General features: G+C 59.1%; 1 protein-coding gene across 21 annotated transcripts in view; it reads left to right on the top strand.

Annotated features, from left to right (window-relative positions):
• Positions 1 to 13,272, top strand: part of KIF1A (kinesin family member 1A) — an 87,037-nt gene that overhangs the window by 14,273 nt on the left and 59,492 nt on the right. For all 21 annotated transcript variants that reach the window (XM_025289285.3, XM_006077146.4, XM_006077145.4 and 18 more), the window contains 2 exons: positions 6,964 to 7,131; positions 12,930 to 13,006. In XM_025289285.3, the coding sequence (XP_025145070.3) occupies positions 7,026 to 7,131; positions 12,930 to 13,006 (183 nt within the window). In that variant the 5' untranslated portion in view covers positions 6,964 to 7,025. The remainder of the gene's footprint in view (positions 1 to 6,963; positions 7,132 to 12,929; positions 13,007 to 13,272) is intronic.

Below are 13,272 nucleotides of genomic sequence, written 5' to 3'. Positions count from 1 at the left end.
GAAGGGGATGACAGAGGATGAGATGGTTGTATGGCATCACCGACTTGATGGACATGGATTTGAGCAAGCTCCAGAAAACGGTGGAGAATAGGGAAGCCTGGCGTGCTGCAGCCCGTGGGTCTCAAGGAGGCGGAACAATCCCACCTGTGGCTCTGCCCTGCTTGTACAGTCTGTGCCTGTCAGGGTTTTCAGATCAGGTCCTGGTGTGGTTGCTGAAGCCCCTTCTCCCAGGGAACCTGAACTCTGACCTCTGTCTCCTTGGCACCTGAGACCATGGGAGAATTCTCATTGATTTCCAGAGGCTTTCTGCTTGAGTTCGAAACTTCCGCCCTTTCTGCCTTTGGAGTTTGGCAAGTGTCTTAAGGGGAGAACTGACCATTTGTTCCATTTAAGTCTCTGCTTCTTTCTCCTGGGATCTTGGCCTCTTAAGTGTTGTTTTTCTCAACCAAAAACTCTGCAGGTTCTCCATCCCTCAGCAACGGCTCTCTGTGTGGGAAGACTCTGGACTCCCAGCCTCGTGCCTGTGACTGGAATGCAAAGCGCTGGGGGGGAATGTGCTGGGGAAGTCGTCCTGCCCCACAGCAGCCCCATCCCTGGAATCTCCGCCCGCCAGTCTGCGTGGCTTCTGCAGCTCTTGGATTCCTTCAAGCAGATTCAAAAACTGTGTGCAGCTCCTCCCACTGTGAACGCCGGGTGGGCGTGCCAGAGGCGGGAGGAGGGAACCAGCGTCTTCCTCCAGCGTTCCCCCACCTGGACGCACAAGCCCTGCTTTGCTTTTCCTGTTTGGTGTCTGTGCACGGGTCTCTCCCCAGGGCCATGAGCAGAGTCTCCGGTGTGTTCTTGTAAATGCTTTCCCAGACTAAGGTCTAGCTCTGTTTCTTTAGCCAGTTGTCCGATACTGACCTTATCCCATCCTGTGACGCTGCTTTATCACGGTTGGATTTGGGGTTTGTCTGTTTGTGTGTGTCTGTGGCCCAGCTTCATTTTCCCCACTTTCCTCTCTCCTCACGTCACCACTAGACTTTGGGAACTACTGCAGCTTTAGGGTAAATATGATAGCTGGTAGGGCGTGCTCCCCTCTTTCTTCTCTTTCAAAACTCTCTTCCAAACTCTTGCCAGATGTCACTGGAAATCCTGTTGGAATATTTTGCTTATTGGAATTGCACTGAATGAATATAGCTAAATTTGGGGAGAACTGAAAATTTTGCATTATCAAATTGAACATCTTTCATAAATATTTTCTTTGTTTCTAATTATCACCTGTTTCAGGACTTGGGATCACGTATTCAAAGGACCCAGCCTTTACGTTTCAGGCATAGGGCCTCTTGCTGAAGGTGTATTAGAATCCTCATCCTAATTTGCATTCTCACTAGGAATTCACCACCTATTGTACTCTTCCCACTCCACCCAGAATGTCCTAAGACTTTTCTCAGTTTCAAAAGTGCAGAGATTTTCCCGCATAAGGCAACATGCATTCTCAGAGAGGTACGCCTTCCAGTCCATGCTGGATGGCCATCCATGGACGTAAGAAGGTGAGAGTGTTGAGAAAACATCCGTGGTGTGTGGATGGAGGCGCGCAGATGGCTGGAAGGGACTGCGGGGTGGAGCTGGAGTGAGTCCAGCCCCCGAATTTGGCCCCCACCGCCTGGGCTTTCGCTCATGTCCTGAGCTTTTGGCCTTGGTTGTTGGCTGGCCTGGTACTTTCTCGTCTCCCTGTAGCCTTGGATGAGCTATGTCGCCTGAGAGGACAGTCCTGCTCCTGTCCAGCCTGTTCTGGGGAGTCCTGGGGCACCGAGGAGCTGGCCCTGGGAGTTTGCAAGATTGACCCCAGCCCTGCCCATACCCTCCCCTGTCTGTAGAGAGAGGGGCACCTGGGTCTCTGCAGCCCCTCCTGCTCTTGGTCCTGGGTCCGTGCACAGAGGCGCCCCCCACCCTGGAAGGGGGTCTTTTTGTCAGACTGTCCAGAGGGTGATGATTACAGGGGAGGCTGAAGCAGATCTTTTCAGAAGTGGAGGTGTGACAGACCCTCAGTGTGGGAGGGTCTGGAAGAGACCCCAGGCCTCTGCCCTACTTGGATGCCTTTGGTGACAGGAGGCTCAGGACTTAACCGGCATCAAGTTCATTTCAGACAGTAGTAGGGGAGCCCCGGCAACTGAACAACTGAACAACAGCGAGGAGGAGGAGCCCCCAGAACTCCGGGCTGCCTGTTTCCTGGAGCTCCTGGCCGTTACCATGACCAGTAGCTCGCTTTCCTTAGCCGGCCCCCTCCCCTTTCCCAGGAGCCCCTCCTCAGCCCTGAGTCCCTGTGGGGGAGCAGCGATGGCATCGGCTGCTGCCCTGCAGCCCTGGGAAAGGAAAAGCTCCTACTTACTAGAAATTTTTATCAGCTTTCTATTTCATTCCTTCCATATGCCAGGCCTTGTGCTGAGTGATTTATCTACATTTTGTTTTAATAATGCATGAAAAATCATGCATTTTTTTCCCCACTAGGGAAGCTGTTCCCCATTTGGCTTATTCCAAGTGACTTGGCCACGGCCTCTCCCTGCAGCCCTGGGGAAGTCACTCTCCCTGGAGGTCTGGGACCCCAGAGTGGAATCACTTTGGGGTCAACCTCCTCAACCTGGTCATGGTGCAGATGGGTAAACCAAGGCCCAGGGACTGAGTCACACAGCTGAGATAAAGGCAGAACCAGGACTGGCCCCGACCCCAGGCCTGCGCCAAATTGCTGTGACATGATTCCACCGTGGGCGTGGGCTCGGGACTCGACCCCGGGATCTACGCGAGTTAGGACAGGCAGCATTGTGCAGACATCTGTCCTGTTGGTTAGGGCAGTCTACTCCACCCTTTTGGTTTGCTGAGTAAATAGCCTCCTTTCCTACTGGCTTGGAGACCACACAAAGTCGTGGCCGCCTGCGGGAGCCCAGGGGAGGGTGCGCATGGACAGCCTGCTGTGAATGCCCTTGCCCTGTGGGTGACTTAAAGGCCCGGCCACGCGGGGGTCGTTTTCACTTGCAGAGAGCCCAGCTGGTCACTGCCCCTGTTGCAGGTGAGGACGCATGTGCTAGGTCTCATGCGGGCTGGCGGCTGGCCCGGGGCTGCCCGACCCTCTTCCTTCTGCGCTGCTGAGGCTGCCTGGGGGCAGCTCTGAGCACTGGCACCCGGGCACTAGCCTCTGGGCACTGGCCTCCCTCGGGGGCTCCTGGGGCAGGGGCACTGTCGGGGTCAAGGCGCTCGGGAGGAGGTGAAACAGCTCTGCAGAGGCCGAGCCTCAGGGCACACTTGGTTCCCGTGGATTTTGCCTTTCTGCCAGGTGGGGCTGAGGCTCTGTGTGCCCAGCGTCATGGGCTGGCCCCGTGCCAGTGACTGGGCTGCTGTCCACAGGGACACTCGGCCCCATGTGCTGCCACCTTGGAACCGGGGGTGACGCCTCACCACACCCTCCGTCTCCTGGCCTTTCAGGGCCCCGGGCCGCTTCCCTGACCGTGGCGTGGAGGGGAGTGGGCCTCAGCCTGCATCCTGGACAGAGCTCACTTGTCCTTGCTGGTCTCCAGGGCCCCCTGAGAAGGGGGGTGATGGGAGAAAGCAGATGCCCTGTGTGCAGGCCCTGCCCTGCCCCAGCGCCCGCTCCTGGGAGTCGGGTGCACAGGTGGATGCCCGCGGGCCACCCTCCTAAAGGGGAAGGGTGGGGAATCAGGTGGGCCCCCCGCCACACACAGGCCTTGCTTCTGCCTGGGTCCCCGCCTCTTCAGCCTGGAGACCAAGCCCCTCATGCCTGCCCTACCCCCTCATCCGGGTCTCGGGCGCTGCTCTGTCTACTCACCTCCTGTCTGCAGGCTTCCAGCAGGCAACCCTGTCGAGCTGGCACAGACCGAGCTAGGAGCCTGCCCGGGGCCCGCGTCCCCAGGAGGACTGCCTGCTCCATGTGAGTGTGACCGAAAGTGGACATGACGGCCAGCTTCACATTCACACCTGGGGTGGTGGCAGACACTGGCCGTGCCCCCGCCCTCCTTCCTCAGGCGTTGGCCCTGAGCCGGGTCTCACCATGGGTCTCCAAACCTCAGTTTCCTTTCTGGCTTTTCTCTTGTTTGTTCCTACTGCTGCTGCTGCTGCTAAGTCGCTTCAGTCGTGTCCGACTCTGTGCGACCCCATAGACGGCAGCCCACCAGGCTTCCACGTCCCTGGGATTCTCAAGGCAAGAATATTACCAAAGTGACACATTGTGGATGCGGCATCGAGCTCTGTGGGGGCTGGGGGGCTCTCCGTGAGAAGCAACCCCGCCGGTGCCCCCGAGCCCGGAGTCCCTGTGTCCTGGTCTGCCTGCTCCATTCAGCTCCCCCCGGGACAGGCAGCTTGTCTGCACCTTTGTGCTATCAGCGACCCCTCGGCACTCGACACCTCTCTCCCGTCTTCCTGCCGTGCTTCCTGTGTGTTGATTAGTGCAGTGTGTTGTTTACAACAGCGGGGCTGGTGAATAGTCTCTCCTGCTGCTCTAGTGCACTCTGCTTGTGTGTGTGTGTTTTTTGTTTTTGTTTAATATTTATTAATCTGCTGAGTCGGGTCTTGGATGCCACATGTGGATCTCCGTTTACCATGTGGATCTTTCGCTGGGGCTCACAGAGCCTCTAGCTCTGGTGCTCGGGCTTAGTTGCCATGTGGCCTGTGAGATCGTAGTTCTCTGACCAGGGATCAAACCCTCATCCCCTGTGCTGGAAAGCGGGCTCTTTCCCTCTGGACCATCAGGGAAGTGCCTAGAGTCTCCTTGTAGAAGATGTTATCAGAAATGACTGACTGATGCCTGGGCTCATCACTGATCTCTGATCAAACCCTCGGATGGACGCTTCTCTGCATGGGAGACCCCTCCGGCCTTGCAGCGCCGTCTTGGCCCTGGGCGGGTCCCCTCCACTGCCCTCTGACTGGGAGTGTCCCCCTCCAGGCAGCCCCAGGGCTCTCCTGGGACCCCTTCACTGTTCTCTGTCTGGGACCCCACCCACGTCTTCCTCACTTGTGGAGCACAGGCTTCCGCCTCTTCCAGAGTCTTCCTGGGTCTCCCTTTCACTCTCCCCCGGCTGTGGTTTGCCTGAGGTCAGAGTTCTAGGCTGAATGTTGCTGCCGTTCCTCAGCAATCTGAAAGTGTTTCTTCCTCCATGGTGCCCTTCTGAGTCTTCCTCCTCTGTGGCCTGCCTTTCTGTGTGGAATCTTCCCTTTAGCCCGCAACTCTTGAAAGTTCACCATTTGCTGTGGTTTATGACCTTTTATAGCAGGTAGGGTAGGTAGACCTCTGAATTTGGAAACTCATGACTGGCAATGCTGGGAAGTTTTCTTGAATTATTTCTCTAATAGTTTCTTTTCATTGATCCTCAAATTTTATTTCTCTTTTCGCGTGGAAAATTACTTAATTGTATTTCCAAGCTTTTTATTTACTTTTAAAGGTTCTGTTTTCATATTCTTAATTTCCAAGACCTTTTTCTTACTCATTGAAATTTCCTTTTAAAAATAGTATGCTTCACTTGCTCATGGATGAATAACTTTTCTTTCTGAGAATATGAATTACAAAGCATTTAAAATTTGTGGCTCAGAACGTAAAGAATCTGCCTGCAATGCAGGAGACCTGGGTTCCATCCCTGGGTCGTGACGATCCCCTGGAGGAGGAAATGGTAACCCACTCCAGTATTCTTGCCTGGGGGGCTGCAGTCCACGGAGAGGCAGACACGACTGACACTTTCCTGCTTCATCACTTCCTACTGCGCTCCCCCTCTTCGTTTTAGTCTCTGTGTATCTCGATAGAGAGTGTGATCCTGCTTAGTCTCCCCTGGCGGCCAGCACGCTAGCCCCGCAGCAGGAGCGGGAGGCTGGGGTCGCCCTGCCGGCCATCTCACTGGGCTCTTCACATCCACCTTCAGCTGGTCCTCAGAGCCCCAGGCTGCACAGAGCCTGCGTCTCCCTGAGGGTACCCTCTGGCCTCCTGCCTGGTGGGGGCGGTGGGTTGGGGCGGGGCATGTCCTGGATGCTCGCTGGTAGGGGCGGGGCATGTCCTGGATGTTCGCTGGTAGGGGCGGGGCATGTCCTGGATGTTCGCTGGTAGGCGTGGGCTTCAGGGTCTTAATTACTCTGCTGGAGCCAACAGCTGCTGTCACAAAGTAGCACAGACCAAGGGCTTAGACAACAGAAGTGTATTGTCTCCGAGTCTGGAGCCTGGATGTCCCGGGGCTAAGGGTCAGTCAGCAGGCTGGCTCCCTCTGAGGCTGTGGGTGAGGACGTTGCCTGCCGTCTCTTGCACTGGCGGCTGCGGTCCCGGCACCCCGGGCCACCAGCGAAGCCCTGCCTTTTGGTGGTTTTCGCCCAGTCCTCAGCTGGCCGACCCCGTCTGTTCTTCACGTGGTGCTCTCCCATGTGCATTTCACTAAGTCGCCTTGGGCAGTCCCACTCAGTCAGTGACCTCCAGAGGCACCTGGATTCCTTACGGGTCCTGGAGTGAATTAGCTGCTTCTTGTTGCTGCTGCTACTCTAAGTCACTTCGGTCGTGTCCATCTCTATGCAACTCCACAGACGGCAGCCCACCAGGCTCCCCCGTCCCTGGGACTCTCCAGGCAAGAACACTGGAGTGGGTTGCCATTTCCTTCTCCAATGCATGAAAGTGAAAAGTGAAAGTGAAGTCGCTCAGTCGTGTCCGACTCTTTGCGACCCCATGAACTGTAGCCTACCAGGCTCCTCCATCCATGGGATTTTCCAGGCAAGAGTATGTGTTTGGCTGCCGCTTTCTCAGGCTCCTCTCATCCCATTAACTGTCTTTCCTAAAACTCAAGGCCTTTCCTGCCCGCAGCCGCCTGCTCTGTCCCTCCTCCTCCTGGACTGGTCATCTGAGTAGGTGTCACGGGGGCTGGACCAGAGAGGGTCCCATTGCCAGAAACGCCTGCTCCGCCTTTCTGGATACCGTTTCTAACTCACGTCTCCCTTTTCCCCAAGGTGTCTCCCCTGCTCGCCAGGGCTCCCACCGCTGCCAGGAGTGACCCACAGAGGCCACAGAGATGGCCGGGGCCTCGGTGAAGGTGGCGGTGCGCGTCCGCCCCTTCAACTCCCGGGAGATGAGTCGCGAGTCCAAGTGCATCATCCAGATGTCGGGGAGCACCACCAGTGAGTACTGCGAGGCCCCGGGGCCCCCTCGGCCACAGGTTCATGGTTTCCTGGGGCTGCAGGAACAGAAGCCACAAATCGGGTGGCTTAAAAGTGCAGAAGTATGTTCTCTCGCAGTTGTCGGGGCCAGAGTTCAAACCCAAGGTGCTGACAGGGCGGGCCTCCGGGTGGCGGTGCCGAAGGAGGACTCTTCCTGCCTCTCGTGGCCTCCGACGACGGCCACGCCTGCATGCCCCTCCCCTCTGCTCCGTTCTCACGAAGCTTCTCCCCCGTGTGTCTGGGTCTTTTTTGGCCTCGTACGGACACTGACCGCTGGACGTAGGAGCAGCCCCGATCCAGTGTGACTTCATTTCAACAGCTACATACATCTTCAGTTCAGTTCAGTTCAGTTGCTCAGTCGTGTCCGAGTCTTTGAGACCCCATGAATTGCAGCACGCCAGGCCTCCCTGTCCTCAGAGACCCTGTTTCTCCCATTCTGAGGTGCGGGGGAGATGTGAATTTGTGGAGGGAACTTTTCAGCCCAGGACACAAGGTTCTTGATTTCTCATCTTCCTGTTTCTCCACACTCCCTGGGAGCGTGCTCCCGGGGAGAGAAGACAGGGAGCGTGATCCCAGGGAGAGGGGACGGGGCGCGTGCTCCCGGGGAGAGGGGACAGAGTACGTGCTTCTGGGAAGCACTCAGCCCCACCCAGATTGAGAAGCAGGGTGTTGCTGACACCTGGAGGCATGCCCCCGGCCCCAACCCCTAGAGCAGGCATCTTTGCTTCTCATACTGGGGACCAGTAGGCTCGTTTGGGGCCCCAGAAGTGGAACCAGTGTTTGGATCACCTCCTGCTGATCGGGAGCCCAGCCCCATGTCTGGTGTCAGGCGGGAATTCGGCGTCCCCCCCCCCCCGCTGTGTGGTTGGCGGGCTCGGCGGGCAGCTTGCACCTGGAGCTGTCGCCCGCAGCTCTGTGGTGGAACCTGCACCCAGTGGTCCTCAGGTTGTAGGAGGAGCACGGGGAGCCCTGGGGTGGGGAGATGGGGTGGGGGACAAATTCTGTCGTCCACAGCCTTGGAGGGAGGGTCTGCCCCAGGGGAGGGGCAGTCGGGGCGGATGCTGGCTGCCTCCCGGGGCTATGAGGGCTGAGGATTCGGGCGTGGGTGGGGGTGTCCTGTCCTGGGGGTGTCCTGAGGCGCCACTGGGCTCTGTGGAATGGGGTTCTGGGCTGGGGGTCTTTGCGGAAGCCCTGGGGCGTGTTGTAGAGGCCTGTGAGGGGGCACTGTTGAGCATGGCACCCAGGTGCATCAGGGGCTCATAGTGACTCTCATGAATCGTGTTGTCTCTACCAGCTGACCGGAAGCAGAGCTTAGGTGAGGGTTTGGGTGCCGAGAGCTTACCTGGGAGGTGGTCTTTGGTCACACTGTGGGGGCACAGAAGCTGCGAAGGGGCGTTGGTGAGCGGATGGCCACCACGGGCAGCAGGAACAGGGCCCAGCTTTCTGGGGCCTGTTAACACAGGATGCACTTCTGGGCGTCCTCCCCAGGAAGCTGGGGTCTTGTCCAGCTACTGCCCCCATCCAGGCAGAGGGTCTGCCCAGGACCTGGCTTTCTTATATCTCCAGCCTGGCCCCCAAGTGGGTGGGGGTCTGTCCAGTCTGGCCCCCTTGAGGCTGGAGAAGGTGTTACAGCAGGGACCCTATTTCTGTAAGGTCATAGGTTGCATTCTTAGGTTCCAGTGGACATGAATTTGGGGAGGACGCTGTTCAACCCAGGCCAGTGCCTGTGAGGGGTGGATGCCTTCAAGGCCAGGCCCTCCAGCCCCGCAAGGCCCCATAGGCCCTCACCCAGCCTGGCCTTCCTGCCTGCAAGGCTGGACCCTGGCTAGCTGGGCTTGCTGTGAGTTTCAGAGAATGGACTGCTGTTCTGGAAGGTCCATCGGGACCCCCCGACAGCCTCCTCTGCCCACACAGACCTGGCTAGTTGCACAAAGGCCCTTGTTGACCAGCAGCTTGTGTGCATTCTCAACACCCAAGTCCTCAGAGAAGTTGGCCCCACTTGCCATCACTATTCTAGAATGTTCTGGGCTCCAAATAGAGTGAGGCTGGGCCTGGGACCCCACAGAAGGGAGCATGGGTGTGGCCAGGAGGCGGTGACACGGCTGTGGGCCTGTGTATCGGAGGAGTGGCTCAGACACGTGGTGTCAGAGGCGGGGCCCTGGTCAGCAGCCCCAACATCAGACCTGGGGAGCAGGACTGAGGCCCTCACTGCTCTGGGGGTGACGTTCCCGTGGGGACACAGATATGGAACTAGATGGGCCGGGAACAAGGGCCATGGCTGGCGGAGCCTCGTGAGGGCCTTGCTGGTGGCGTGGGGGCCTTGCTGGGCAGGATGATTCCTCCTGCTACCCGGAGGGCCCTCCTGACATGAGCCCAATGCTGAGAGAAAGTCCCCCGGACCCCTGACACTGATGTTGGTGTCTGTGTCTCAGTGAGGCCACTTTCTAAATCTCGCAGGTGGTGAGCAGTGGCCTGTCACTAAACTAGCCCCTCACTTGCTCTGGCACACACACACACACACACACACTCACACACACCCTCTGTTTGCCCATTTCTGTGGTGTAAATACTGTCCCCATGTAGGTTCCAAGCCCCCCGGGGTTTAACCACAGACTCACAGAATTCCTCAGTGTTGAGCACACGCTTCTAGAAGGAGCGGAGGCTGCTCCTGGCGTGTGGGGCCTTCAGACTCTGAGAAAGTGGCTCATCCTGGCTCAGCCCCTGCCCTGCTGTTCCTGCCCCACAATGCCCGTCTTTGTCCCCTGTGTGCCCGCAGCAGGGGCCGAGGTGCTGAGTCCCTGACAAGCCCAGGTCCCGGCCCCTCCTCAGAGCCTCAGAAGGAGAAGACACGAGGCTACACGGAAAGCCCCCCTCCCTCCACCAGATCGCCTCGGTGCTGGCGGGTGGGTGCTGCCGTGTCCCCCTGGCCCAGGGAGGTCACCCTGGTGAGGGCTCAGAGGCGTCAGTGGAGAGCAGGCCTGGGCTGGACCCTGGGGGGGCCGTCCCCTCTGGAGCCCAGGAGCGTCTGGGATGGGGACACCACAGGAACCCGGGGTCAGAACAGGGTGGGGTCACAATCACACCACGGACTCTGTGCCAGTGGGAGGGGCAGGTGCCAGCAGGTCCGGAGCCAGAGCAACTCTGCCCGCTGGTCTCCCTGGCGGGCTCTCCTTGAGGCCCACTCCCTGACCCTGGCAACAGGCTGTCCCCTGCCCACTCGAGGTTCCTTGAGCATGTCTGTGCCCTGTCCCTAGGGGGGCCGGGGGCCCCAGTGCAGGCAGACACCCCAGCGCCCAGATGGCATCAGCACCAGGGGGACAGGGGTTGCGGTTGCCGAAGGAGAGGGGGCTGGGCGGGGTGGGGCGACAGGGTGGGCCGAGCTGGGGCGCTGGTGGGTGCCAGGGCCTGTGTGCGCTCGGGGGGCGCTGTGATTGTCATTTCCACGGCGCTGGCATTATCTGTGCCGAGGTTCTGGCGGCCGCGTCCCCACGTCCAGCAGGAGCTGAAACCCGGGCAGCTAGGTCTCCTCTCAGCCTCACTCCTGGAGGCAGCATGGATGACGTGACCCCCTTTCGGCTCCAAAGAAAGGGCTGTGATGGTCAGCCACCTGCTCCCTCCTGCCAGCCTCCCCAGGGTGCCGGGCCATCACCTAGAACCCCTCCAACCTGGGGCCTTGGGGCCCGGAGCCGGGTCAGCCATAGGGACCGGGCTTCTGGTAACACCTGGGCTGTGAGCAAGATCTTCTGGAGCGCACGGCGGGGGGCCTGCCTGCCGAGCTGGTCAAGGCCAGGGTGGCCAAGGTTGGGGTGCAGGTCTCAGTGTCCCAGGGCTCCAGAGCAGAGTGCTGCAGACAGGGCAGCTTAGACAACAGGTCCTGAGGCTGTTGAGTCCCGGATCAAGGAGTCACCGGCTGTGACACCAAGGTGTTCCTTCTGAGGGGGAGAAGCTACTCCCTACCCCTCTCACCTCTTTTTCTTGTTGATCAGTCACTCAGTCGTGTCCAACTCTTGGAGACCCCATGGACTGCAGCACACCAGGCTTCCCTGTCCTTCACCATCTCCCAGAGTTTGCTCAAACTCATGTCCATTGAGTCGGTGATGCCATCCAACCATCTCACCCTCTGACGTCCCCTTCTCCTCCCATCTTCAATCTTTCCCAGCATCAGGGTCTTTACTAATGAGTCAGCTCTTCGCATCAGGTGGTCAAAGTATTGGAGCTTCAGCATCAGTCCTTCCAAGGAATATTCAGGGTTGATTTCCTTTAGGATTGACTGGCTTGATCTCCTTGGAGTCCAGGGACTTTCAAGAGTCTTGTCCAGCACCACAGGTCAAAAGCATCAGTTCTTTGGCACTCAGCCTTCTTCATGGCTCTCGCCTCTCGCAGTTTCTGGAGATGCTGGTGTCTCCTGGCCTGGAGAAGCGCTGTCCTGGCCTCCACCTCTGTCTTCACACGGCCTTCCCCATGCGTGTGTCTGTGCCACATTCCCCTTATAAAAAGGACACCAGTCCCGTGGGATCAGGGCCCAGCCAACTCCAGTGCGGCCTCCTCCTTACCAGTTCTACCTGACAGGACCCTGTCTCCAAATAAGGCCACATCCCAAGTCCTGGGATCAGGATTCCATGTGTGAATTCTGAGGGAGGTCAGGACTCAGTGATGTGTGAATTCTGAGGGATATAACTCAGCCCGCCGCAGGGGTGCGGTTTGCTCTCTCGGTGAGAGTTATAGGTCACCCAGGACACGGGCTGGCGAGGCAGGGTATGGGGTCCTGGAGCTCAGGAAGGCGAGGGCCCCAGCCCCCAGCAGCTGAGGAAAGCCGGTCCGAGGGGTGGGCAGCATGGCCTGCATCTCCAAGTATGGGGAGGAGGGTGCCGCGCTCCTCAGATGGGATGCCGTGGCGGGGAGTTCCGCCACCAGGATGGCCCGAGTTCCTGGTGGAGGTGAAGCCCCAGGGAGGTGTCTATCCCTGGCCAGGTGGGCTCTCAGGGGTTCTTGGGGTCCTCTATCAACACAGGCATCGGGGTTCAGACAGTGTCCCAGGAGCCTCAGTGCCTGCTGCCCGGCCACAGTGGACATGCTGCCGGCCAAGCCCAGGCCTCCGGGACCCAAGGCCCGTCCAGGGCGTGGGATCCCTGGGGTGCTTTGGCCTCGGGCTGGACACAGGCCTCAGCAGGCCTGCCAGCGGTATCCCTTGATGAACCGACATTTCGTGAGAGCTGCCTCCTGCCGGCCCAGGTGTGGCTGGTGGAGGAGGGGGATTGGGGGAGCTGAGGTGAAGGCTGCCCCACGGCCCCCGAGAGTGGACGCGCAGGCCCTGCAGGAGCAGGACTGCGTGGTGTCCCCACAGAGGGACAGCCAGCACGCCCTGGACATGGACGAGCACACGAGTGTGACGGGCCCCCAAAGCAGTGAGGACGCGGCTGTGATTGATGGTCTTCCGGGCCTCCTAGGGCACATGTGTGCAGAACAGATGTGAGAGACCAGGGCTGGGGAGGCGAGCAGAGTGGACCCAGGAGGAGGGGATGGGCCATGGGCTTGTGCTCTGACCCGGTGCCTGCACGGAGGGACCGCTCTGCACTGCCTTGGTGACAGAGGATTATCTGCCTCGTCCCTGCCCATTTCGGGGTGGGGGGCTGGATTTTCTGAGGCTAGAGGCCTCTGAGGACCCTGCCTCCCTGCCCTGGGGTTCCTCTAGGGCACGTCCAGGCTCAGTGTGTCCCTGCAGGGCAGCGCTAAACATTATGTCTGTCTCCCTCCCCACAGCCATCGTTAACCCCAAACAGCCCAAGGAGACGCCCAAAAGCTTCAGCTTCGACTACTCCTACTGGTCACACACCTCGGTAAGCCCAGGGCTGGGGTTCCCGGGGGGGTGGAAGCCAGCTCCGCCCTGCTTCCTGTGTGGCTGTCCGCCAGTCCCTTGACCTCTCTGAGCCAGTGGGGTGAGGGACCCACCCGCTCCCCTGCAGGGCCGATGCGGGAGGTGTGGGCCTAGGTGGAGGCCCGTGGGGAGGGGCCTGCTTTCCTCAGTTGCCTTGTGTGTGACAGGTCATAGTGCAGGTGCCAGGGGCACTGTCCCCTGCTGTGACAGGGACCAGGGGCTGTCAGC

Source organism: Bubalus bubalis, chromosome 6 (assembly GCF_019923935.1).
Source record: "Bubalus bubalis isolate 160015118507 breed Murrah chromosome 6, NDDB_SH_1, whole genome shotgun sequence".
NCBI lineage: Eukaryota > Metazoa > Chordata > Mammalia > Artiodactyla > Bovidae > Bubalus > Bubalus bubalis.
Note: the sequence above shows the minus strand (reverse complement) of the source record. Positions and strands in the feature narration are given on the sequence as shown.